Source organism: Lotus japonicus, chromosome 2 (assembly GCF_012489685.1).
Source record: "Lotus japonicus ecotype B-129 chromosome 2, LjGifu_v1.2".
NCBI classification, from domain to species: domain Eukaryota; kingdom Viridiplantae; phylum Streptophyta; class Magnoliopsida; order Fabales; family Fabaceae; genus Lotus; species Lotus japonicus.
In genome coordinates this window covers 7,557,956-7,585,692 of record NC_080042.1, presented here as the reverse complement: position 1 = coordinate 7,585,692, position 27,737 = coordinate 7,557,956, and the positions used below count along the sequence as shown (strand labels likewise).

Genomic DNA, 27,737 nt, shown 5'->3' with positions numbered 1-27,737 from the left:
AGGTCAGAGGATCCAAGCTTACCTCTGACTCTGATCACCAAACTTCACAAGTTCCAACATGAAGCGTCGTCAGATCAGAAGTCAATGATTAAAGGCAAATGTCTCTATCAAGTAGTACAAGAGCAGTGTACTATTCTGACAAGCCTACCTACCAAGGTTCAGCCACAACAGGTTCTGGAAGTTCCAGAAATGCCCTCCAACGGTCACATTCTCTCAACAGAAATATCCTTTGCACCTTGGACTATTTAAGGCTGAAGAAAAGAAGAAAGACAGGAGAGAGAAACCAAGAGCTGCAATACAAGAAAAGATTCAAGCCTCCACTTTGCAGAATAGCTCTTGATCTGTGATGATCTCTGAACTCCTTCTTTTGATCTTCACTCATCTTCTCCCTTGGGATCTTTACACCATGTTCATCAACAGGAGGGGTGTAGCCATCAACAACAAAATCCCAGAGATCAGGATCAAAGCCAAGAAAGAAGCTTTTGATTCTGTCTTTCCAGAAATCCAATCTCTGACCATCAAAGATAGGTGGTCTTGCACTGTATTGATATTTGCTTGTAGTAGTGGTGGAATCCATGAGTTGTTCACACTGGCCCGGATCTACTGAACATTGTTAAGTGTGGTAATCAGAACTTGCGCTCTGATACCAATTGAAGGTGTGAAAAACGACTAGAAGGGGGGGGGGTTGAATAGAGTTTTCAGAATAAAACTTCCACCTTAAAGATTTTGACAAATCTTTCGAGACACAAGTAAAGTGCTAAAGATAAGAGATCGAAAAGCACACAAGTATTTTATCCTGGTTCACTTGATAAATCCCTCAAGCTAATCCAGTCCACCCGTTAAGGTGATTTCTTTCTTCTTAGAATGAAGGCAATCCACTATTCATAGTTTGTTACAACCGCACTAGCAACCTACTCAGTGACTAACAATACAATGAACTAGTAAACACTAAGATTCAGTCTCTTAGTCTTTTCAAGGATACTGACCTAACTGGTCCCTTAAGGAATCACCACTAAGATACACAGATCCTAGTCTTCTTAAGGATACTGACCTACCCGGTCCCTTAAGGAAAAACAAACAACTGTTTGAGGTTGGTGTTTACAAATGTTTGCTTCTGAATAAGCTAAGTGTAAACTAAATAAGAACAGATGAAGAAAGTGGAGGCTTGAATCTTTTCTTGTATTGCAGCTCTTGGTTTCTCTCTCCTGTCTTTCTTCTTTTCTTCAGCCTTAAATAGTTCAAGGTGCAAATGATATTTCTGTTGAGAGAATGTGACCGTTGGAGGGCATTTCTGGAACTTCCAGAACCTGCTGTGGCTGAACTTTGGTAGGTAGGCTTGTCAGAATAGTACACTGCTCTTGTACTACATGATAGAGACATTTGCCTTTAACCATTGACTTCTGATCTGACGACGCTTCATGTTGGAACTTGTGGTGATCAGAGTCAAAGGGAAGCTTGGATCCTCTGACCTTCGTAACTTCTGCTTCTGGACCTCAGAGTAGAAAATACTTGGTCTTCAGAGCCAGCTTACTCTTGGACTTCAGAGTTTTCACTTCTTAGCTTCTGGACCTTCAGAGCCTCTGGACCTTCAGAGCCTCTGGACCTTCAGAACCTTTGGTCTTCAGATCTTCTGATCCTCAGAACTTCTAATCTTCAGATCTTCTGATCTTCAAATCTTCTGATGAATATATCTTCTGGTATCAGAATCAGAACCTGTTTGTCAAAACACTCAAGACAAACGTTAATGTACCATAATTGTTCATCCACAAATAAATACTTGTTATCATCAAAACATAGAGTTGTACCACATGACCAAATCTTGATCTTACAGCATTTTTATCCAAAATATGGTATTGGGTGCTTGCATTTTTTACAGATAACATTTGAATTTCAACTTGCTGTCAATTTGAGCAAATTGTGGTGGTGGAATCATGACAGATGCAGCTAAATTTCACGATGAAAGGACCACACCTGGAATCAGTAGTGGAAAGGGATCCATTGAGGTTTATTTGTACATCCTTTGATGCATCCAAGGGCTGTCATTTAATATTTATTAAAATTTAAGGACTAGAATATTCTGGACCACAAGAAGAATCTGTTGGCCAATGTGACTGCAGGAGGGGCAGGACGGGAAAATCTGCACGCGAATTCATATTTTTTAGATTACAGTTATATAATAATAATAATAATAATAATAATAATAATAATGTAAAGTTAATTTGCTCCATAAACGTGGGATCGTGCACGATATTGTCCGGTGTGTGGATTAGAATATGAAACAATACATCATGCCATCGTCTCTTGTTCGCAGGCTCTTGCTATTTGGTTTGCCTCCCCATTGCTTTGCCAACTGGAACTCAAGGTGATCTTTCTTTTATGGCATGGCTAAAGAAGGTTCTTAAGATTTGTGATGATTCGAGGACCAAGAGTGTAATGTCGCTGATTTGAGCTATTTGGATAAGAAGGAATAGAATGAATTTTGATAGTTACCTCGTGTCAGTGGAGTAGACCATCTCCCTTGTCGATTGCATCTACAACTCGCAAGCACAAGATGACTTTATGCACAATATAAGGTCTCCAATGGTTTGGATTCCTCCACAGCCTGGCATGTTAAAAGCAAACATAGATGCTACTTTCTTGAAGGAAAGTTTTTTTGGTTTTGGCCTAACTGTAAGGCATGATCAAGGTCAGATTATGACTTTGGCGAGCTCCCCAGGATCCTAGACTAGCATGAGAGTCTGTGCTTGAGATGGGCTATCCAGATCTTTCATCAGTTAGGGTTTACATCTATGGTTTCTGAAATAAATAGCCTTTTGTTGCATAATGCGAGGAAATCACCAAGAGCATAACGCTCCTACTTGCAAATGATTGTGGAGGATTGTTGGGGCCTTTGTTGAGTTTTTGCCTCTTACAGTTTGGTACATGCGAAGCAAAACACTATTGTGGCGGCATACTATATATCAAAGTTAGATTTATGTGATCCTTTTTCCATGATAGGTTGAGGAGGGTCTATGGCATATTGTTACAAACAATCCGAAATCGCTTTATGATTAATGAAATTTTACTTTACTTTAGGTATAAAAAAAATAGAAATCATAATAATGGAATAATAGCTGGCAATCGTAACAATAAAAATAGAAAAGAGTGTAGATTTAACCACATCAGAAAAACTAGTTAAATCTCCGGTTTTCCTTGAAGACAGGTATCATATCTGTCAAGGAAAAAATATAACGTGACACCGCTGCACCAATACAACTTAGTAAGTGACATTTTCTACACCGTTGAATTCACCCAAAAATAAAAATAATTCTACAGGATATTCATGATTCAATTCAATGGTTAAAAAATTACCACACTGGTGATGTTGCACCGTAAACTAGCTCTTCAAACAATGTGGGTGGTTGCATGATTGAGGGTTTGATTCAACATAGGTGCAGATTCTGGCGACCCCAACATTCAATATTTTTCTGCATTTGTTTGGATTCATCATTATAGGAACCAGAATTGGTGTTGCTATTGAAGGGAACATGAACATGTGTTGAAAAAAGATTACGAGACATGTTTTTAGGAATTCACAAAAGATGGTTTTTGGGCTTGGATATCAACAAGGTTCAGGTTTCTTAATTCAACCAAGGGGATTCCATGATGAAATTATGCATAGCGGTGTGAGATTCATCACGTACAAGCAATGAATCCAAGGTGTGAAGAAACAACGAGGGATTCAGAGATTTTCTTCTTTAGTTGGAAATATACATGGCATCTTTTGAGTGGAATTAGAACACCATGTCAAGATGGATTTCATGGTGTTTCAGTCACATAATATAGTTTTCTGATCGTGTTTAATGTGTCATTTTACTCGTTTGTTATTGGGGAACAAACCAAGAGAAAGAGAACAAAAAGTTTGAGTTTGAGAGAGAATTTAGGAAATTAGTTAGAAACATTGAAAAAAGAGTGAGGCAAAAAGCAAGGAAGAAATAAAGGGGAGATAGTTGCAGAGGAGGGGTTAGCATAGCATAGGTTGGAATTGCATCTTCTTCTTCTTGTGAAGCCTCTTCTGCAACGACAATTTCCCATTTCACATCTTCCAATCTTGATAGCAAGAAAGAACAGCATTGCAGTAGATTATAACAAGTTTCTTTAGTTAGAGGTAGAGAATTCAGCAAGAAATTACTCATTGCACCCTTTGGTATTAGCAAGAATTTCAGGGTGGGTTTTCTTCACATTAATTGGTTGGTAGCTTCTGGTGATGAAATCTCAGGTTTGAGCAGCTGATTCTGGTATCCATTTGGGTGCATCATATTTCATTTACAATGGTAAGTAACTCTAGTCTCCAATATCCCATTGTATATATTGGCTTTCTATTTATGCTCATTATTTAGTTTGGCATCACATTTTTTGTTAAATAAGTGAGCAGTTTCTATTCATTCTATATTCTCTTTATTGTCTCACTGTTTTTAGTACTTCAATATGTTGAGTTTTCAATTGTGAGTTTGGAGTCCCACATTGTTAAAGAAAAGACTAATTGAAAGCAATATAAGACATGTGATCACATAATTAAGGGATTTGAGGTAATTATATGGTGTTAGATTCTTTTAATTGTATTCTTAGTGAGCCCATTAGTGTAGGTTTTCATGCTTTCGACTCTCATGATCTCCCCAATACAATATTTGGGTGCTTTATTTTTATGATTGGACATTTACCAGACCTTGATCCACCACTCGTTCCCTTAAGGAGAGGTAAATGTAATAATTTTGTAAGTGCTATTTGAGTAAGCTTTCTCCGGTAGGCTGGTCTCTAGCCTTAAATTTTTTGTTAAAAAAAAGTCTCAACAGCTAGTTTGTATGTAAAAAAGTGATTCTTTTGATGCCAATATAACCTCAAACAAAGTTCTACTGTGATGATAGAGGCACTGATTGTTCTTTTGAATGCACAGGCTGCACAACTCAATTTTGTAGTTGGATCTCATGTTTGGATTGAGGACCCTGATGAAGCTTGGATGGATGGAGAAATTGTGGAATCCAAAGATGATGAGATCACAGTTAGCTGTGAATCAGGCATGAAGGTAAGTCTCTAGGAATCTTTTCAAAATCCATGCTTCATATTTGTTAGATTTAAATGGAAATACAATATTTAATTCTTCTGGTATAGCAATAGTTCATTCCTATTCTTTAACTATTGATCATTTAGCTGCCATATGAAGAATTATTAGCTTCATAGGTGAATTGTTTTCCTTCCCTTTTATTTTCTATAACTTTTTCAAGTAACCTTGATGGCTCACGCTGAAATAGTGAGTATACAATGCATTACCCCTAACGATACTTAGATACTTAAATAATGGAAAATTGTATAGATACCTTTTTCTCTCTTCTTATCACTTTTATCGATACTACTTCTCTCTTCTTTTACTTTTCCACCCTGAATGTCTGTTGAATATATGTGCTAAGTGGATATTTACAATCATTTTCCTTACACTAAATATCCAAAATAAGAATTTTGTTGCATAAAAATACTCGAGTAGAACTATGTCTCGTAGAAGATACTTATCATTCAAAAAATTTAATTACATCTGATATTACATTGAAATTATAGAATATATTTTTTCACCTCATTATAAAATATTTAAATAAATATATAATAATTTTATTTATTTTATTATATCTCATCTTTTTTATTTAATTTTACTTGTCATTAAGGTAGTGTTTGGTTTTGGTTTGAGGGAAGTGAAGGTGAGGATATGAGTTTTTTTAAACATATTATGTTTGGTTTAATATTTGGGATGAGAGAGGGGAGAAATGGAGGGGCCAAACCCCTCATATCTCAATTTTACGAGGGGGAATATTTCCTCTGGCAAAAATACCCTTCTTTTAGTTTTAAAATCAGCAAGATTTTTTTTTATAGACAATTGTTAGTTGTTAATAATGTTAGTAAATTAATCTCTCCTCAGGGTTCGAACCCTGAACTCTTCACCCTTTATCCCACCCAACCCTTATGTCCCCTAACTTTTACCACTTAAACTAACTTTCGGGCCCTAAAATTAGCAAGGGTAACTTGTTGGGGAAAGATGACAAATAATATAAACTGACAACAATTAGCGGAAGCTCCTGGATCGACTTTTCCCCTGCGTGCAATTAAAATAGGCTACAGACAAATAACTCAGGCAACAATTAGTAAGCACAGAACAGAACAAATAAAATGCAAGAGACACCAGAATTATTTTAACGTGGGGAAAACCCTCAAATAGGTAAAAACCCCACGGGACCAAGCCAGTAAAATTTTCCACTAATAAATTAATGGGATACACCACAAGTCTTCCTGGAGCCACCAGGGATCAACAAAACAATTACAATCTTCACCAATAAGGTGGATAACAACAGAGTAAATCTTACCCCAAGGGTACACTGAAACAGTACAAAGAGAAGGCAAAACACGAGAAGAAAAATACTAATATTACCAGCACATTGACAGGATTCACACACTGTAATTTCACTCAAATAAGAGCACCTTTGCTGTATCACTCTTCTGCCAATGAACCAGTCTTCTTCTCTTCTCCTCTCTGTCACTCACTGTTTCGTTCCTTTTTTTCTTTCTTTTCCTGCGAGGCTTCTTTTTCTCTCTCTCGCTTACTGTGTCTCTATCTCTTGTGTGTATGATGTGCTTCACCAATTCTCTATTTACAGAGAGTCATAGTCTTCTCTCCAACGGTACTTTTCAACTCAACGGTACCATTCATCAATTCCTTATATTTCCAAGGAATTCTAATTACTCTTCATCTCTTGCTAACGGTACAGAGGCTGATCAATCTCCAGTAGAGAAATCTGATTTCTCTTCTCAATTTCTTTGACTTCACGTGACAATTGCTAAGGCAAGGAAATAAGGGTATAAACCCTTTTTGTGCCAACATGGGCTACGGCCCACTCTTTCTTTAATTCTTCTTTTTTTTTTCTTTTAATAATAAGTTGTAGTGGGCTCACTTGTTTGGTGACCCACACAACATAACTAAAGTAATTTTATTTTAAAATCTCTCCCTTCTCTCAGGTAGCAAACATGAAAGAGTTGTTTCCTCTCACATCTCCACCTCTTAATCAAACATGATAAAAATGAGAATTCATCCCCTCCCCTTCATTGAACCAAACAATCCCTAAGTTTGCAAACATAAAGTGTAGCAAGGAATAGCATACTTGCTCAGTGGCTAATGAATGGCTTCGCAAGCATTTATCTCTATTCTTTCTGCTTTTCCTTCAATGCCCCAAGTCCTAGACAGTTTTTTACCGTTTAAAGAAAAAAACTACTGTCTATGCATCAATGACAATCCCTATGCGTCATGGATACTTCTTTCGAAAGGAATAGCATACTTTAGCTCTAACCATTTCAAGAAATTTCTAAGTAAGCTTCTCTGTTACTACTTAGGGTTTGAATTAAATCATTCGGTTAATGGTCAAATTAGTCTTAAATTACGTAAGCGAGTTTGATTTTAGTCTCTCGGCGGAAAGTGACGTTTAGTGGCGGTCGTGTTTATAATTACCGGCTGTTTTTTGCCACCACTAAATATCATTTTTCCGCCAAGGGATTAAAATCAAACTCACTTACAAAATCAGAGATTAATTTGACCATTAAACCTAAATCATTTCAATTACACCACGGATTCAATCTTGTATCGAAGAGTGAAAACTGAAAAATATGTTTCTAGTAATGCAGATTTGGTTTTAGCACTGATTTTTAAAACATTTTATTTTGAACTTATTTTATGAAATTATCATAGTTTAGCTCTTGATGTTAGCTGTTGAATCAAACTATAAAAAGGTATTAATGCTAGACAATACTTGTGATACTGCATTTTTGAATTGTAGTTGATCAAAATATATTACTCCACTTATGGTATCAAATTATAGCACTCTTCATGTGATTTTTTTGTTCATATCACATTTTAATATATGTGTGTGTCTATATTTCAATTCAAGGTTGTGAGCAAAACAGCTAATATCTATCCCAAAGATCCTGAATTCCCGCCAAACGGTGTGGAAGATATGACAAGGCTAGCATATCTGCATGAACCAGGGGTCCTTCAAAATTTGCAAGTTCGATATGACTTGAATGAAATATATGTAAGATCTCACCTCTAGTTTCTACATTGTGATATGTTTTGCCGTAACATTCACTGTAATGAAGCCTTAGCTTTTGATTATGGTGTTTGTAGACATACACAGGGAACATATTGATAGCAGTGAACCCTTTTCAAAGGTTACCTCATTTGTCTTCCAATAGTACGATGGCACAGTATAAAGCTGCGGCTTTTGGTGAGCAGAGCCCCCATCCTTTTGCAATTGCAGGTTCTGCATATAGGTATCTTGTTGTTGCTCCCAGTTTCTGAGCCTTGGTTATGACATTTAAGTTTTCTTGTATCTAAGATGAAAGTAGGTCCAGAATAGTTCTATAGTCCATAAGAAAAAAAATAAAGTTGATATATCAATTTCGACAATTCAAGCTCTACATGATATAAAGTTAGAGAGATGTCCTTCTTGCCCTTTAGAGAACATTTCATGTTTTTGTTCATTTTAAAATTTATTCTAAATCATCAGAAGAATAATATTTTTGTCTCTTGCATTAGCGATTCTTGTTGTTGTTGTCTAAACGTTTGAAGCAATGTCCTAAAGTTTCTTTATAATCCATCTGCAATCTGGAGTCGACATCACTTAATAGTTATTCTTTCTGGGTTTTATATTATCTATAACTTTGGCTAGTATAAAAAATTCTTTGCAAATAAGATAAAACTATGAAAAAGTAGTGTATCTGCATTCACCAGAAATGACAAATCATTTACAGGAAGATGATAAATGAAGGAGCAAGTCAAGCTATTTTGGTTAGTGGAGAAAGTGGAGCTGGTAAAACAGAAAGTACAAAGATGCTTATGCATTATCTTGCCTTTCTGGGAGGGAGAGCAGCAACTGAGGGACGCTCTGTGGAGCAACAAGTTCTGGAGGTAAGTAATTAATTATTAAGAGAAGGAAGGGGGTTTAAAAATTGTGCTTAAGATATTTGATTTTGAATGTTAATCTGCTTACTATTCACATTTCTGCAGTCCAATCCTGTTTTAGAAGCATTTGGTAATGCAAAGACTGTTAGGAATAATAATTCAAGGTATTGAATTTATTATTGATGAAGTTACATTTTCCCATATTTGCAATCTCCATTGTCCCATGCTTTCTCTTAATTGGTTTAAAGTCTGTCCTAAACTTACATAGTATAATTTCAGTCGTTTTGGTAAGTTTGTGGAGATTCAGTTTGATCAGAGGGGAAGAATTTCAGGAGCTGCTATCAGAACTTATTTGTTGGAACGATCCCGCGTATGTCAAGTTTCTGATCCTGAGAGAAATTATCATTGCTTTTATATGCTTTGCGCTGCACCACAAGAGGTACATAGTTCTTCCTTTATTGGATAAGAAATTTATGCCACAGAAATTTAGCTCTTCTGCTTCCATGATGTGTAATAGATGTTTAACATTAAGAAATCTTCTAATTTTCAAATAATGAGCCTTTTATGTGAATTTATTATTTGAGCTCTTCCATATCTAGGATGTTAATAGGTACAAATTAGGAAATCCAAGAACATTTCATTACCTTAATCAATCAAATTGCTATGAGCTGGATGGCGTGGATGATTCTAAGGAGTACCTTGATACAAGGAGAGCTATGGATGTCGTTGGGATCAGCTCTGATGAGCAGGTACCCGTCACTAACATCTTTGTTGAAGAGTTTTGTTTTTCCTTGTTTTTATTCTTTTCATTACAGGAATTTGTCATCCCTCTCTTATCAGGATGCCATATTTCGAATAGTAGCTGCTGTACTTCATTTAGGAAACATTGAATTTATCAAGGGAGTGAATGATGAGATGGATTCCTCTGAACCCAAAGATGAAAAATCCCGTTTCCACCTAAAAACTGCAGCTGAACTTTTGATGTAAGTGAATTTTCTCTTTAGTTACTATATCTCTAGAAGATCAATATGGAAAATCTATAACAGCTATAGTTATTTATTTATTTATTTGTTTATGGTAGGTGTGAATTTTCTCTATAGTTACTGTATCTCTAGAAGATCAATATGGAAATCTATAACATCTATAGTTATTTATTTATTTATTTGTTTATGGTAGGTGTGATGAAAGTTCCCTTGAAGACTCCTTTTGTAAACGTGTTATGGTGACTCGTGGTGAGGCTATAACAAAATGGCTTGATCCAAACTCTGCAGCTCTCAGTAGAGATGCATTAGCTAAAATAGTTTATTCAAGGCTTTTTGACTGGTAATTTATGTGAAGTTTATGGGAAAATAAATTCGTTCATATACTATAAAAATTTCACTTCTATATGGGTGAGTTTTTGTAAATTGATTGACATGAACATCTGTTAATCCAGGATTGTGGACAAGATTAACAACTCTATTGGGCAAGATCCAAATTCACAGTACTTAATTGGGGTTCTGGATATATATGGATTTGAGAGTTTCAAGACTAACAGGTGCTTAACCAGTACCCTTTACCCTGGAATTTATAAAAAAATTCATGAAATTGTTTCGATGGATGACGTGGAATTATTGACTAACAAATTTATGTCCTGTCTCTGAAAAAGTTGATAAAGCTTTGACTTTTGTTTTATGTGTTGGATGATGTTTTTTTCTGAGAACTTTGATGCTATCTGTACATTATTTTGATATTCTTCTGTAAGAGTACTGTCCACTAGGTAAAAACATTCTTATCTATGGATCTGAAGTTTTTGTTTCGCTTAATGGATTCACACTGGATAAATGTGACGGGAAAAAAAAAGATGCAGAAGAAATAATGGACACAAGATTTTAATGTAGTTTGGATATTAACCAAGGCCAACATGTAAAGGTGACAAAAGTAACATGCTTATTCACTCAAAGATTGACTTACTGTGAATAAGTAATATTAAGTATGGTGCATGGCACACCTAAACAAAATTCAAGCAACAAACACGAGTTCTTCTGCTGTGAGTGTATCTGTCATCAATGAAGAAATATTATTCTTGTGATATTGTGCTTAATATTAAATCATGAAATTTCTTGGATTGATTTTCCTTTTGTGCTATATTACTAGCTTTTTCAACTCATGTAATATTTTATTGATCTTCTGCAGCTTTGAGCAATTTTGTATCAATTTGACAAATGAAAAATTACAGCAACATTTCAACCAGGTTTGATTCATTTCTTTTGTCCAATTTTTAATTCATTATCTGGTAAACTATGTCTAGTGACTTGATTAACAGTTCTTTATTTCATTATGCAGCATGTCTTCAAAATGGAGCAAGAGGAATATACAAAGGAAGAGATTGATTGGAGTTATATAGAGTTTGTTGATAATCAAGATGTTCTTGATCTTATAGAGAAGGTGTAATTCACCCTTCCATCCTTTTTGTCATTCTGGGAAAGTTCCTCCAGATTACCTTCTCATTCTTGCATTAAATGTGTTTTTATTTATATTTCATTGGTTTCACCATTGATTTAAGATAATGATTTAGTGATAATAAATGTATAGCTCCCATTCTAATAAATACTCTTCACATTAAGTTAGCCTGTTATTAATAGTGATTATTCTGTTGATGTTAAAAGTACCTACATTTTCTGACAAAAATAATGAAACGTGTTAACTAAATTTTTTATATTACAAGGTGTATAAAAAGGAAGTGGATTTCTAGCTTGTACTATAACTTCATATAGAGCTATACTTGTTCTTTTACATGATATCTTTCTAATTGGTTTTTGTTCATAACTTCAGAAGCCCGGCGGTATTATTGCTCTTCTGGATGAGGCTTGGTATGTGTTGATTATCATGTTTCAATTATTTGTATTGTGGCCGTTCTTTTAGATATGGAATGGCCTCATTTTGCAGTATACACATATTACTATATATGCGTGTGCGTGTGAAGTGACATCTATATATGCATATACTTTGAGATTGTGAGATTGTCCTGCTTATTCTTTGTAGTATGTTTCCAAGATCAACGCATGAAACATTAGCTGAAAAGCTATATCAAACATTTAAGGACAATAAACGCTTCAACAAGCCAAAGTTATCTCGTACTGACTTCACGATCAACCACTATGCCGGTGACGTAAGTGATTTACATTTGTGTCTGCATAGTTATCCAACATCAACGTGAAGGAAAAGGCTTAATCTATGAAAATTTTCAATTTCAGGTCACTTATCAAACTGACCTTTTCCTTGATAAGAATAAAGACTATGTTGTTCCAGAGCATGCTGCCCTACTCAGCGCTTCGAAGTGCTCCTTCGTTTCAGGGCTTTTCCCACCTTTATCTGAGGAAACTTCTAAATCTACAAAGTTCTCTTCTGTAGCCTCTCAGTTTAAGGTCGGTTTTCTTTTGACATGAATATAATTGCAAATCATCCGCCTTGTACTTATCACTTTTATTCTCAATGCATATATTATTGAAGCTACAACTGCAATCTTTACTTGAAACACTGAGTGCTACTGAGCCACACTACATTCGTTGCGTAAAGCCAAATAATCTTCTTAAGCCAGGGATATTCGAGAACAACAATATCTTGCAACAGCTTCGGTGTGGGGTAAGTTCAATGCCATTTTGGTCCTGCTCTCTTGTATGGAAAAATTATTTCTCCAACTGACTTTAGACTTTATGGATACCATTTACAGGGAGTTATGGAGGCAATTAGGATAAGTTGTGCAGGATATCCCACTAGAAAGCACTTTGATGAATTTGTTCAGCGGTTTAGTATCTTGGAACCTAAGGTTCTTAAATCATGGTATTTTAATGTCATTTCTGGCTTCCTTTTCTGGTCATCTAGAATTGTGATGTGAAATATTTGAAAACAACTAATAATAACCAATATGTTCACAGCCCTGACGAGGTGACTGCTTGCAAGAGGCTTCTAGACAGAGCGAACCTTAAAGATTATCAGGTGCCAATTAACATCCCATCTCTATTAATATCCATTTGTGGCATTAATTTTTCAGGATAATTAGATAAAACATAGATGATGCTACCTTTTTTCTAACACATTGAACTTAATATGGATTGGAATGAAATTTTGTTTGGAGTTTTTTTTTTCTTCTTTATTTTCATTTACATTGGTTCAAGTAATACCACAAATGAGGCAAGAAACGTTCCATCTTGCTACCACTAATAGAGTTTACATCTATGAAGTTGTTACATCCATGTGCTTGTGTGAGTGCTGATATGAGATTCTTGCGTAAAAGGATTGAAAAATTACTCTTACATTGCAGATTGGAAAGACAAAAGTGTTTCTGAGAGCAGGTCAAATGGCAGAACTTGATGCATGTCGTGCTGAGGTCTTAGGAAGATCTGCAAGCATTATTCAGAGAAAAGTTCGCACATTTATTTCTCAGAAACACTTCAGTTTATTAAGATGCTCTGCCATAGAGCTACAAAGGGTTTCTAGAGGTATAAATCCTGTTTATAGTTGTTTGCTACGCATCAAAATCTTGAGTATAGATTTTCTCAATCATTTGTTTTGTACATACTCTTGTGAAATTAATGCAGGACAACTTGCACGCCATCAGTATGAGTGCATGAGGAGGGAAGCAGCTTCTTTGAAAATCCAAAAACACTTCCGCATGCATCTTTCCCAAAATGCTTACAAAACTATTTATGCCGCAGCTGTTTGTATTCAAACTGGTATGCGAGGGATGGATGCTAGAAATAACCTTAGATTCCGGAGGCGGGCACATGCTGCAATTGTTATTCAGGTAGGACTGGACAGTGTATTTTCTCAATTGAACAGGACTGCTATCAATTATGCTACCTTTGTTTTCTTTTCGATCACTGGGTTAAGACTACATACTTCTGATCCTTCTTGTACACCACAATGGAGGGAACCTCCTAGCGGACCACCACTATATATTACTCACCTTACTTTAAAACTCAGTCTCTTTGTTACTAGATGTCTTCTGTTTTCCATTCCTTTCAACACATTTTTATTTTTTACAAATGGCAGAACAAGCTTAAGGTTGAAGAATTGGAATTGTTAGTTGATAGGGTCAAGAGGATGCAGAAGCCTCTTATCAGTCAAGTCTATGTTAGACGCAATAAGGGGAACTAGCTTAGTGCTTAATAATTAGCTTAGTCTTAATAAACCTTGTGGTTAGAGAGACTATAAATAAGAACCCATGGTTCATAGTTAGTTAGCTTTTGCATATTGTTGGGTTGTTGTAACTGAATCCCTGATTCAGTTAGGTAGTTACAGAGCTTCAACTGAATTGGGATTCAGTTGAGCTTCTCTGTTTCTGTTATGTTCTTCTTCCTCAGGATTCTTCTTCTACCAAGCTTTCATATACAGATATTGTTCCAGTTCTGCATTTGCCTCTGAGTTTCTTCTATCTTTGTTAGCTTTTGATTTGCCAGTGCTATCACTGGTATCAGAGCACCGATTCGGTGCCCTGAATTCCACGATTTCCTGAAGCTGCGTATGAAGACTCGAAGCATGGCGCGCAACGTTGAGGACTGGCAGCAAGAGCGTGAGGAGATGCGAATTCGATTGGAGTTAGCAGAAGCGCTTGCGAAGAAGCATGAGGAACAAATCGCTGAAATCGTGGCTAGGTTTGGCCACAATCACGATCGCACCGGAGAACACTCTCAGGAAGGAATCGGTAGCAGTGGTGAGCGAGTGGATGATACGAATCGCAAGGAGAAATGGAGGAAACTGGAGATTCCGATTTTCGCCGGCGAAGACGCGTTTGGATGGACGCATCGATTGGAAAGGTACTTCTTGTTGAAAGAAGTTAACGAAGAAGAGAAGATGCAAGCAACGGTTATGGCTCTTGAAGGAAAAGCTCTGAGCTGGTTCCAATGGTGGGAACTGGCAAGCCTTCAAGCTAGCTGTTGTACGCAGGTTTCAACCTTCCATGGTGCAAAATCCATTTGAACAGCTTCTGGCTCTCAAGCAATCAGGAACTGTTGAAGAATTTGTGGAGCAATTCGAAAAGTTTGTGGGAGCATTGAAGACTATAGATCAAGAATTTGTTAGAGGAATCTTCTTGAATGGCCTCAAGGAAGAGTTGCAGGCAGAGGTAAAGCTTTATGAATTGAATTCTTTGTCAGAAATTATTCAAAAAGCTTTGTTGATAGAGCAAAAGAATTTGTTAGTCAATAGGAAAACTGGTTTTGGTTATGCAAGATCTTCTGGAAATTCCAGAGCCTATCCTTATACCAAAACAGTAACTGTAGAATCCAAATCAGGTTTGGATAAGAAAACTGACTCTGTTGTGAGTAATGGTGCTCAGAGTAGTACTGGACAAAATCTGAGTACAGACAGTGTCAGGAACAGGGGAGAATTTAGGCACTTAACTGGTGCTGAGGTTAGAGAAAAGAGGGAAAAAGGTCTCTGTTTCAGGTGTGATGAGCCCTATAATAGGGAGCATAGATGTAAAAATAAGCAATTCAGAATGATAATATTGGATGAAGATGAGGAGGAGGATTTAGAGGTTTTTGAAGATTGCATGCATTCTCTGAAATCCTTACATTTGTCATTGAGTTCCATGTCAGGGTTTACAACCACCAGATCTTGGAAGGTAGAAGGGTGGTTGAAGGAAAATTTTGTGGTAATCTTGATTGACTGTGGAGCCTCCCACAACTTTATTGCCACTGATTTGGTTGACAGATTTCAATTGCCAGTTCAGGACACTCCTTCATATTTTGTGGAGGTTGGGGATGGTCACAAGGTAAGGTGCAGGGGGAAATGTGCTCAGTTGCAGCTACAGATGCAGCAGTTGGAAGTGGTACAGGATTTCTACCTCTTCACTTTAACTAGAGTAGATATAGTTTTGGGGTTGCATTGGTTAGCTGGCTTAGGGGAGGTCAAAGCTGACTTTGGGAAGCTAGAGCAGACAGTCAAACAGGGAGACCAGTTCATCAAGATCACTGGAAATCCAGCTTTGGCCAAAACTGCAGTATCATTTGGAGCACTGATGCAAGTCCTCAAGGAAGAAGGAGAGGGGTTGCTGATTCAGTGTGAACCACACAAGGGAGAAGAAGAGATTCAGAGGGTAGTTTCCACTTCTATTAAGGACTTGTTAGTTTCTTTTGAGGATGTGTTTTCAGACCCTATGGAACTCCCTCCTACTAGAAGGCATGGCCATGCTATTCATCTTCATGAAGGAACTGCCATCCCTAATTTGAGGCCCTACAAGTACCCTCACTACCAAAAAACAGAAATTGAGAGATTGGTAGGGGAAATGTTGGACTCTGGGGTGATAAGACACAGCATCAGCCCATATTCTAGCCCTATTATCCTTGTCAAGAAAAAAGATGGAGGTTGGCGGTTCTGTGTTGATTATAGAGCCTTGAATAAAATTACCATACCTAATAAATTTCCCACTCCTATCATAGAAGAGCTTCTTGATGAGATAGGGGGAGCTACTGTTTTTACTAAGCTGGATCTGAAATCTGGTTATCACCAGATCAGAATGAGAGATTCTGACATTGAAAAGACAGCCTTCAGAACTCATGAAGGCCACTACGAGTTTGTGGTGATGCCTTTTGGCCTCACCAATGCTCCCTCAACATTTCAAGCCCTCATGAATGAAGTTTTGCGGCCATATCTGAGGAAGTATGCTCTAGTTTTTTTTTATGACATCCTGGTGTACAGCAAGGATGAGACATCTCATGTGACACACTTGAAGCAGGTTTTGGAGGCTTTGAGGTCCAATTCCTTGAAGGCTAACAAGAAGAAGTGCAGCTTTGATCAACCTAGACTAGAATACTTAGGCCACATAATTTATGGATCTGGGGTAGAAGCTGATAAGTCCAAAGTTGCAGCCATGAGTTCTTGGCCAATTCCAAAGGACTTGAAAAGTCTAAGGGGTTTTCTGGGGTTGACTGGCTACTACAGAAGATTTGTGCAGGGATATGGTAAAATTGCCAAGCCATTGACTGAGTTACTGAAAAAGGATAGCTTTGTTTGGACTTCAGAATCTACAACAGCTTTTGAGACCTTGAAAGCTGCTATGATAAATTTACCTTTGCTGGCAGTCCCTGATTTTACTAAAACATTTGTCCTTGAAACTGATGCATCTAGTAATGGGGTGGGGGCTGTACTAATGCAGGAGGGTAGGCCTTTGGCATTTTGGAGCAAGGGTCTTTCACCAAGGGCTCAGCTGAAATCTGTTTATGAAAGGGAGCTTATGGCTTTGGTTCAAGCAGTTCAAAGGTGGAAGCATTACTTGATGGGGAGACATTTCATAATCAAAACTGATCAAAGAAGTTTAAAATTTTCTCACTGACCAGAGGCTCTTCAGTGAGGAACAATTCAAGTGGGCAGTGAAGCTTATTGGGCTGGATTTTGAGATACAATTTAAACCTGGCAAAGAGAATCCAGTGGCAGATGCTTTCTCTCGCAAAGACATGTATTCAGCAATCTCTGTGATCCAAATGGCTGATGGAGAAGATTGGTTCCAAGGGGTGCAACAAGAACCTAAATGGAAGAAGGTCATTCAGGACTTGGCTGGAGATCCAAATTCTCATCCGGGTTGTCAATATCAGGCTGGCAGATTGCTTTATAAGGGCAGGCTAGTCTTATCTAAGTCTTCTAATAGACTTCCCTTGATCTTGGCTGAATGCCATGATAGTGTTTCAGGGGGACATTCTGGCTTCTTCAGGACCTTTAAGCGAGTTTCTAGTTTTTTCTATTGGGAGGGAATGAGGACATATGTAAAACAGTATGTGGAAGCTTGTGATGTGTGTCAGAGATACAAATACTCTACCTTGGCTCCTGGAGGTTTGTTGCAGCCTTTGCCTATTCCTACTCAAGTATGGCAGGATATATCAATGGATTTTATTTCTGGCCTACCTAAATCCAGGGGCAAGGATACTATCTTTGTGGTTGTGGATAGATTGACAAAGTATGGTCATTTCTTTGCTTTGGGGCATCCTTTTTCTGCCAAGGATGTGGCAGCTTTATTTGTTAAGGAGGTGGTTAAGCTTCATGGGTTTCCAGCTTCTACAGTTTCTGACAGGGACCCTTTATTCCTTAGCCAATTTTGGCAAGCGATGTTCAGGTTGGCAGGTACTCAGTTAAAATACAGTACAGCTTACCATCCTCAGTATTAGAAATTGGGAGGCCTATACTCAACCACAAAAGCTAGCTCAAGAGTTGAGGTTTGCACAACCCTTATAAACACTTGATTGACCTTATCTCTAGCCAATGTGGGACTTCTAACACACCCCCTCACGTCCAGGATTGAACAGACTGGAACGTGGGAACAACAATGGGTGGCCCAAATATGGGAGGTCTCCACACAACAAATGGATCTAGGATAGGCTCTGATACCATATTAGAAATTGGGAGGCCTATACTCAACCACAAAAGCTAGCTCAAGAGTTGAGGTTTGCACAACCCTTATAAACACTTGATTGACCTTATCTCTAGCCAATGTGGGACTTCTAACACTCAGTCAGATGGCCAAACTGAGGTGGTCAATAGAAGTCTGGAAACATATCTCAGGTGTTTTGTTGGTCCCAAACCCAAGATGTGGGTGGATTGGCTGTCTTGGGCAGAGTTTTGGTTTAACTCTACATACAATGTTTCTGCTAGCATGACCCCTTTCAAAGCTCTCTATGGGAGGGACCCTCCAACACTCATCAAAGGTTCTACTTTCACTTCTAAGGTGGAGGCAGTTAACCAATTGTTTACTGCAAGGGATTTGATTTTACAGGAGCTTCAGCAGAATTTACTGAAGGCTCAGGAGTTAATGAAGGTCCAAGCCAATAAGCATCGCAGACCAGTGGAGTTTGCAGTTGGTGATTGGGTATTTCTCAAGCTTCAACCTTATAAGTTGAGGTCTTTGGCTCACAGGCCTGTGGCCAAACTGTCCCCTAAGTTCTATGGTCCTTACAAGGTTCTTGAGCGCATTGGATCAGTAGCCTATAAGTTGGAGCTTCCAGCTCATGCTAAGATCCATCCGGTGTTCCATGTTTCTTTACTGAAGAAAGCTTCCCATTCTGTTCCACATCCTCAACCATTACCTCCTATGCTTTCTGAGGAACTGGAACTTCAGGTGCAGCCTGCTGAGATTTTGCAGTGGAGGGAAGATTCTGAGGGCAACCTGGAGGTCTTGGTTCACTGGGACAACTTACCTTCTTGTGAGGACTCTTGGGAAGTTGCTGATCAGCTGCAGAAGGCTTTCCCTCAATTTCCCCTTGAGGACAAGGTGGCTCTTTTGGGGGGGAGTATTGATAGGGTCAAGAGGATGCAGAAGCCTCTTATCAGTCAAGTCTATGTTAGACGCAATAAGGGGAACTAGCTTAGTGCTTAATAATTAGCTTAGTGCTTAATAAACCTTGTGGTTAGAGAGACTATAAATAAGAACCCATGGTTCATAGTTAGTTAGCTTTTGCATATTGTTGGGTTGTTGTAACTGAATCAGGGATTCAGTTAGGTAGTTACAGAGCTTCAACTGAATTGGGATTCAGTTGAGCTTCTCTGTTTCTGTTATCTTCTTCTTCCTCAGGATTCTTCTTCTACCAAGCTTTCATATACAGATATTGTTTCAGTTCTGCATTTTCCTCTGAGTTTCTTCTATCTTTGTTAGCTTTTGATTTGCCAGTGCTATCATTAGTCAATTTTTTTACTCTGTAATAATCACATCTTCATATAATATGATATTTAGTTAACTTTTATGCATAATGCCTAAAGTAAAGTGAGTGAATTTGTATCATAGGGTTACTACAGAGGTTATTTAGCTCGTACATATTTCCGAAGGCTAAAGAAAGCAGCAATTGTTGCACAATGTTCCTGGAGGAGAACCATTGCACGTAGAGAACTTCGAAAGCTTAAAATGGTGATCACTCTTTTCCGCTTCCTCTTGTTTAATAATTCTTTTATCATAAGCAAGCTGCTGGTATTTTTTATTACAAAGTAACTGACATTCTTGAACTTTTTTTCTGTTTTAAAAGGATTTGAAATATTTATTTGGTGACAGATATTTTTATTTGAATTTTCCCTTTGCAAGAGTAGGAAAATTTCATTATATAAATAATATTCTAGTGCTTCCGTTTTGGATATAATAATTCTTGCCAAAATCTAAAATTGTGGTTCTTTTTGTATCACTTCATGCAGTACACCAGTTAGTCTTAACTATAACAATTTATCTGTTGACCATGGTTTTATTGGTGGAAAAAAATGTTCTTTTTTCTCCCTCAAAAGTCCAAAACCTATATAGTGCTATATCTTTTCTTTATGTGAAGTTTGTCCTTTGAATCAGCTACACTTTAACTGTATTATGTATGAACTTCTGTTATTAGTTATTATACATGAAAATGATCTAACTTTTAAATTCCTGCAGGCTGCTAAGGAAGCCAAGGCTCTAGAAGCTGCCAAAATTAATCTAGAAAAGCAAGTTGAAGAACTAACCATGAGTCTACAAGCAGAGAAGAGAATGAGGGTAGTTTATTTATTTATAGTAAATGAAAATGTAGAAGCGTGAAATTAAGTTTCTTCATGTCATTGCTAATATGGTAAAAGTATTAGTTTAATTATATTATTTTACTGACATTCTATCTGTTTTGGTTGATTGTGATATTGAGGAAGCCGAGACACAGGAAAACGAAAAATTACAACATGCTTTGCGAGAGATGGAGCTTCAATTCCAAGAAACTAAGGCAACACTAATCCAGGAGACACAGGAAAATGAAAGATTACAACATGCGTTGCGAGAGATGGAGCTTCAGTTCCAAGAAACTAACTCAACACTAATTCAGAAACGTGAGGCTACCAACAAAGAAGCTGAGAAAACTCCAACTATACAAGATTTTTCTGTTAATGTTGTTGACAATGAATTGATTGATAAGCTTACTGCTGAAAATGAAAAACTTAAGGTAAGCATTGTCAATAATTTCTTGCTTGATGATCTCTTTCATTGTATTCTCCTCAAATACTTAAATACTACAATGCGTTTACAAGTATTATTGACAATTTTTTCTATTTCCTAATTTGCGCAACCTAAATTCGTAATCCTAATCATGTATAATTAATAAGCTTCCCTTAATTGATTGATACAACATAAAATAGGAAACAAGAATAATAACAGATTTCCTGACAAACAAACATTACATAGGAAGTGTTTTTTTTTATAAGCACGTAGGAAGCGTTTGAAAGCATTGTGCATCCGGGTATGTCATATTAGAAAAATTATTGATTTTTGACGTTTTACTGGAGATGGTTAATTCATTGGAAAAGAAAACTACACAGAAGTTTCCTGTTAATGTTACTGAAAATGAAGTGATCAATAAGCTTAGTTCTGAAAATGAACATCTGAAGTTATACATTCATAGAAGTATTTGAAATTTATCCTTGTGGGTGTGTCATATTACCAAAAAAATGTTGTTTTTTGTTGTTTTACAGGAGATGGTTAATTCATTGGAAAAGAAAACTACACAGGAGTTTCCTGTTAATGTTACTGAAAATGAAGTAATCAATAAGCTTAGTTCTGAAAATGAACATCTCAAGGTATACATTACTTATAAGTATTTTAAATTTATACTTGTGGGTGTGTCATGCATGATATCCAAAATTACTGTCACTTCTGATGCTCTGCAGGATCTTGTTGGTTCATTAGAAAGAAAATTTGATGAAACAGAGAGGAAATATGAAGAAAGTAGCAGGCTTAGTGAAGAGCGCATGAATCAAATTATAGAGACGGAATCAAAGATCATTGATCTAAAGACCAATATGCAGAGGTTCTCATATCGGTTTTTGTTTCTACAAGATTTCATTAAAATGTATATTTGTTGTTTTCCTTGTTTTGATATGATGCCTTTGTTATATGATAGGCTTGAAGAAAAACTCTCTGATATGGAAACTGAGAATCAAATTTTGCGGAAGCAATCACTGCTTAGTTCATCATCCCAGAGAATGTCAGGAAAATTTACACCTGCTACCGCTCCGGTAAATACTAAATGTTGTTTATTAAGTAAGGTTTTTGGTACTCTTAGTTGTCAATTAACAATCCATTCCATTTACTTATGATTAATAAAACTATCCTCAGTTAAATATTTTATTATTTAAGCCTAGTCCCAAGTTGTTATATTTGTATTTGTCTATTCATATATAACATAATTGAGGAAGTTTTGGAAATTTTCATATATAAACAAGTTTAATGAGTAGAGTGAATAAACAACTCTTTGTATCAAAGTCTCTGACTATCTTCCTTGTTTGACCTTCCTGGAGATGATATTAATTTCTTTTTCTCCTTTTGCTACTGCAGCCTTTGGAAAATGGTCATCAGGTAATAAGAGGCTTTATATTTGAAAGCCCTTTAACAATCCTTGTGATTTATATATCGTCTTGGTCCTTAACAAAAAATATTGTTCCGCCTATCCTTTTGCTATGGTTTTAAGAGAAGTCTATTTTCTATAGGCACCAGCAAAGACATTTGGTTCAGAAGTGAGGAGATCTCAAATGGAGAAGCATCATGTATTTTCTAGCAGAACAGTTCTTTCTTTTTAACATATTTATTTCACTTTTTTATGTACTTCCACATTATTTGGTCAGATTACCATTTTGTTTGCTTTTTTTTTTTGGTGTAGGAGAGTGTTGATGCTCTATTCAATTGTGTGGCAAAAGATCTTGGGTTCTCAGAAGGAAAACCTGTTGCAGCATTTACAATTTATAACTGTCTTCTACATTGGAGATTTTTTGAAGCAGAAAAGACAAGTATATTTGATCGTCTTATTCAGCTGATTGGTTCTGCAATAGAGGTAACTTGCTGTTTATTAAAATCATTTCTTGTCTTTGTCTGTTGGAGGTTGAAATATATTAGATATAGGATTTGTTTGAAAACTTGATGAAGGTATAAAATGAAAAATTTACTACTGAAATTATTCTAGTCGCTTAAATAGTGTTGAAATTGAAACGATACTACATTTTTTATGATACATCGATGCTTATTTTTATAAATTCTCACATGATATTACATTTAACATTTTTGCAGGATCAGGACAATCATGATTCTATGGCTTATTGGTTGTCCAATACGTCTGCATTGTTTTTCCACCTTCATCAATGTCTAAAAGTACCTACATCAACATCAGGGAAGCCACCAACTCCAAATCCAAATCCAACGACATTTATGGCAAAGATTACCAGGGTATTAAGTTTACCTATAACTATCTAATTTTTAGCAATATGCTGGACATAAGTTAATGTGAACTTTAGGTCACACTGCATAAAAGAGTAGAAAGTTAGAGTGCTGTTAGAACTTCAGTTAGTTTGTTATGGCTCATTTAGTTTTCTGTTTTCATTATTCAGTTGCAATACTTCAACATAAATCTTAGAGATTGTATACATTTCCTAATCATTTAAGTCATTATATCATTCTACATTTCAAATATGGTATGAGAAGCTTTCTGATCAGGGGCCATGAAGCCCATAGCCACCACTATGGAGACTCCTCCTTCTTAGCTCATACCCACCGCTCCCAGAACCGGCACTCCTTCTGTTCAGCAGTTTCCGGCAATTTCCTCTTTGCCGCATGCGATTCAGTTATCGGATAAGTTTTTTTTTGGAGACAATAAATCGAATCAAAGCTCACAAGCTTAAGCAGTTTTTCCTCAATCCTGCAATCCCACCCAAATTCCCAAATGATCACAATCAAAGCACTGATTCTGTCAATGCAGCCTACTCATTTTGGGAAACTCAGGATCAGTTTCTCTTATCTTGGCTTCAGTCGTCTCTGTCTTAATCCTATGCTCACACGTACGATAGATTGCAATCATTTTTTATTAATTAAGGGAAAATATTGAGTCGTTCCCAACTTCATGCTGAGCTTCGCACCATCAAACTTGGCAACAAACCAATCTCTGAGTTTCTTGTTCACATAAAGTCCATTGTTGATTCTCTTTCCGCAATTGGTTATCCCATGAGCTCAAGCGAACATTGCAATGTTGTTCTCCAGGGTCTTCCTGTTGAGTATGGACAAGTGATTACTCTGATTCATAGTTGATTTCTCTTTCCGCAATTGGTTATCCCATGAGCTCAAGCGAACATTGCAATGTTGTTCTCCAGGGTCTTCCTGTTGAGTATGGACAAGTGATTACTCTGATTCATAGTTGATTCTTGATTATGTCTGTCGATAAGATCGAAGCTCCTCCTCCTCCTCCTCCTCCTCCTCCTCCTCCTCCTCCTTTGAGGGGAAGTGTTGTAATATTAGAATATTTGTTTTATTATTAGGAGTAATTAAGGAAACAGTAACATTTTACTCATTTCAGAAGAAAGGAATTTTACTTAATAATTCATAAGTACTTATTACTCATTTCATTTGTGCCTCATGTGGTAACTTAATTATCATAATTTTTATACAATGATAATAAACTCAAATGAAATGCTATGTTGTTTCTCAGAGTTTCCGCTCATCTTCCAACAGCCTTTCCAGTAATGCAATGGATGTAGAGAATCTGGTTGAGGCCAAGTATCCAGCTTTGCTTTTCAAGCAACAGCTTGCAGCTTATGTCGAAACAATATATGGAATTATTCGAGAAAATTTGAAGAAAGACTTGTCACCTCTGCTTTCTTCTTGCATTCAGGTATGTCGACTGTACATTTTGTTGACAAATATGTGTTTTTTTGTATTTCCATGTGTATGATGCCAGTGTGTAACAAAAAATTGGCTTGGTTTCAAGATGTGGAATCCATGTTGAATTACCATTTTTTTAGCTCGACAGAAATTTTATTCTTTTCCAATCCACGGGTAGCATTTCATTCCCCTCTTCCATTTTTTTTGAGGAGTCGAGGGCTCATTTCTAATGAATCGAAATGATCCCTGGATTGATCAGAAGATCCTTCAACGAATTTACAGTCCGTCCCCATTAACCGCTCGGGCATCGACCCAGGAAGAATCTATTTTTTTTTCTTCTTAGCCACACTTGTATACTTATATGCTCTAATTCGGGTGTAAATCTTACATCATTTTGTCTGGATGTCCAAGGAACTCAAAGTAACTTTATATTAAAATTTAGTCCACATCCATGTCTTCAAGATTGTTACTTTATTCCTTCCTCTTCTGTCTTTTTTAAAATTACTTCTGCTGGTATCTTGTTTGCTCTTGTAATGACATGCATTATTTGATGATTTAGTTTTAGACTTAAGGTTTCCAGTTCAATTTTTAGGGAAATATGAGAGATGTTCGTTACTTTTCTCCTTTTTTTGTTCAAAAAACAAAAAATTGGAGGTCAAGGGTTTCTTTATCCTGTATGGGAAGTCCAATTTAGATCTGGATGAGATTTTGCAGTGTCATTAAACTTATTCAACTTTCATGCTATTATGATTTCAGGCTCACAGAAAGCCAAGTGACAATGGCCATCCAGCTGGTTCTTGGTTTAGCATAATTGAGTGCCTTAATAAATTTCTCAAGATTCTGAAAGAAAATCATGTATGTGAAGGTTTGATAGTAGTAGGATAGTAAATTAGTTTCCTTACACCCTTTGCCTTTGAATCCTTTTCTTTGTTATAGAGCATACTGATTTTTAGTTTTGTCTCAGGTGCCTCCAGTTCTAGTTCAGAAGATATTCAATCAAATTTTTCAATATATCAATATGGAACTGTTTAATAGGTAAGTTTCCTTGTTTCATTTGGCCCCTTTTCGGCAATGTATTTTATATATGCATCTGGGTTAACTTATGAGTTGGGAATGTTATTTTTCTCCAGCCTTCTTTTACATCGAGAAAACTGCACATTCACCAATGGAGAACATGTTAAAGCAGGGTTGGCCGAATTAGAGCTATGGTGTAGTGACGTAACGGAGGAGGTATCACTATTTTCACTAGTTTATAACTTCCCTAGGCATAATTATGTCCTAGATTTGGCTCATCGAGTAAAGTAAGTCATCATAACCATTAATTAAGAAATCAACGGTTGATATTATTATAATATACTTGCACATACATAACAAACTATTGTGTTAATAGAATCTTAACATTGATTTCTCGATAAGCGGTTGTGGTGACTTACTTTACACTCTAAAGTGAATCCCTCGTTTTATATAAGATAAATCCTCAAGTCTCATACTTTATGTGAACAACGACTTAGCTATTTAATTAATAACCTTTTGCAGTACGCTGGCTCATCTTTGGACGAACTCAAGCATGCTAGGCAAGCAGTTAGATTCTTGGTATGCCTATTACTTGCTCTAAAATATTTTTTCTCTATTAACAAGTATCGTGTAACCTGGTGGTCAGTGATATTTTAGTTAATAGTTGTTTTGGCTAATTCTGTCTCACCCTGGATCCACTTGGGCAAATTGAATAAGATTTTGCTCTAAACTTACAATCTTCTTTTTTCCTGCTGAAAGATTTTTAAGATATCATGTGAAAGGACACTTCTTTACTTGGCATTTATGATATTACTGAATGTATAAATTAGTTATACACCATAACTTGAGAGTGCAGTACAAGAGTTTCCTATATCCTTAAGCACTTGTCTCTCCCCATGTTTCAATTTGGATGCAATATTTCTGCAGGTTACACAAGAGAAGGATGGACTTTTGTATGATGATCTTACAAATGATCTCTGCCCTGTAAGTGATTTTCTTTAAATATGAATAAATGAAAATAGGTGTAAGCTAAAGTTTTGAATGCATTAACACACTTGAAAAATTAGCAGCTAAACCTTGACATCTATATATGCTGAATTCAGGTCCTGAGTTCTAATCAGCTCTATAGAATATGTACACTTTACTGGGATGTCAATGACAATACGCAAAATGTATCATCGGATGTAAGTTGCGGAGAATGATGAAAAGAATACTCATTTTTCTCATAAATTACTCTGTTATCTTAATATTAGTTGTTATAATACTGCTATGTACTTGTGTAGGTCACTACTAGATTGAAGCTTCTAATGACAGATGGTGTGGAAGATGATGACAAATCGTTCTTGTTGGAAGACAATTCATGGTAAAATTCTTGACTAATGGTGCCGATACAAGAAATTATATTTTAATTACAAACTGAAGTTTTCATCACTGTTTTCAATCTGCAGTCATCCTATTAACATTGAAGAGTTTCCTAAGACTCGTCTAGATAAGGCCGCTGCCAGAGTAAAACCTCCTGCAGAACTTCTTGAGAAAGCATCATTCCAATTCTTACATGATTATTGTTAGTCTACATGTTATTCACCTTAGCTTTCCAGGTTCAAAATGTCTTCTCTGGTTAAACACCATGCTGTAAATCCACCCATTCCTTCCCCTTTCTTGTATTTTTAGTGGTATCCATATATTATATGGTTGTGATAGCAAAAAGGCAGGGTAGGTTTATAATTCCTGTTAGCATTTTCTTTTGGCCTCCAGTTTTTGTAGTTTATATGGGTATATGGATGTCCACTAGGGGCACAAATCTTTGTATTAGAACAAGGAAAGAAAAGTAAAATGTGTAAAATGATAGGAATTGATCCAGTAGATTGTTGTTCTGCCCTTTAAATTTGACATTAAAGAATGTGGCATGTTATCTTCAAATGCTATGGTGAAATTGCTCATTTACTCAAAGCAGCACTCTTTGTAATAATTAAACCATTTGAATTATGAGGCAAATTGGTTGGTTTTATGTTTCAATTACAATGCTAAGGTATCTTGTCCTTAAGTTCATCTAATATTTTAGTATATCAATACGATGGTCAGTTTTTATTATACAATGATGAGCTTTTTTAAGGGGAAATAAAGCGATAAAGCAGGAAAATAAAGCAG

At 36.5% G+C, this 27,737-nt stretch overlaps 1 protein-coding gene across 3 annotated transcripts; it reads left to right on the top strand.

Moving 5' to 3' along the window:
- Positions 1 to 3,293: 3,293 nt before the first annotated feature.
- On the top strand, positions 3,294 to 27,581 carry LOC130737490 (myosin-8-like). 3 transcript variants are annotated; one of them, XM_057589273.1, is made up of 40 exons: positions 3,297 to 4,313; positions 4,934 to 5,062; positions 7,959 to 8,102; positions 8,195 to 8,340; positions 8,821 to 8,977; positions 9,077 to 9,135; positions 9,251 to 9,410; positions 9,571 to 9,720; positions 9,812 to 9,954; positions 10,148 to 10,294; positions 10,407 to 10,508; positions 11,147 to 11,204; positions 11,297 to 11,398; positions 11,786 to 11,823; positions 11,996 to 12,122; positions 12,208 to 12,378; positions 12,464 to 12,595; positions 12,684 to 12,793; positions 12,889 to 12,949; positions 13,275 to 13,452; positions 13,552 to 13,757; positions 19,725 to 19,844; positions 20,349 to 20,447; positions 20,590 to 20,880; positions 21,407 to 21,511; positions 21,602 to 21,741; positions 21,835 to 21,949; positions 22,269 to 22,289; positions 22,421 to 22,477; positions 22,591 to 22,761; positions 22,995 to 23,150; positions 24,403 to 24,585; positions 25,332 to 25,430; positions 25,540 to 25,610; positions 25,706 to 25,805; positions 26,112 to 26,168; positions 26,517 to 26,573; positions 26,693 to 26,773; positions 26,873 to 26,952; positions 27,038 to 27,581. In XM_057589273.1, exons 1-40 carry the CDS (start codon positions 4,311 to 4,313, stop codon positions 27,156 to 27,158), a joined length of 4,647 nt encoding a protein of 1,548 aa, XP_057445256.1. In that variant the 5' UTR covers positions 3,297 to 4,310; the 3' UTR covers positions 27,159 to 27,581. The 3 variants fall into 3 exon arrangements, with proteins under 3 accessions (XP_057445258.1, XP_057445256.1, XP_057445257.1); XM_057589274.1 differs by lacking the exons at positions 3,297 to 4,313; positions 4,934 to 5,062 and adding an exon at positions 7,082 to 7,383; XM_057589275.1 differs by lacking the exons at positions 25,332 to 25,430; positions 25,540 to 25,610; positions 25,706 to 25,805; ... (3 more) ...; positions 26,873 to 26,952; positions 27,038 to 27,581 and having other exon boundaries at positions 3,294 to 4,313; positions 24,426 to 24,567.
- The last annotated feature ends 156 nt before the right edge of the window (positions 27,582 to 27,737 follow it).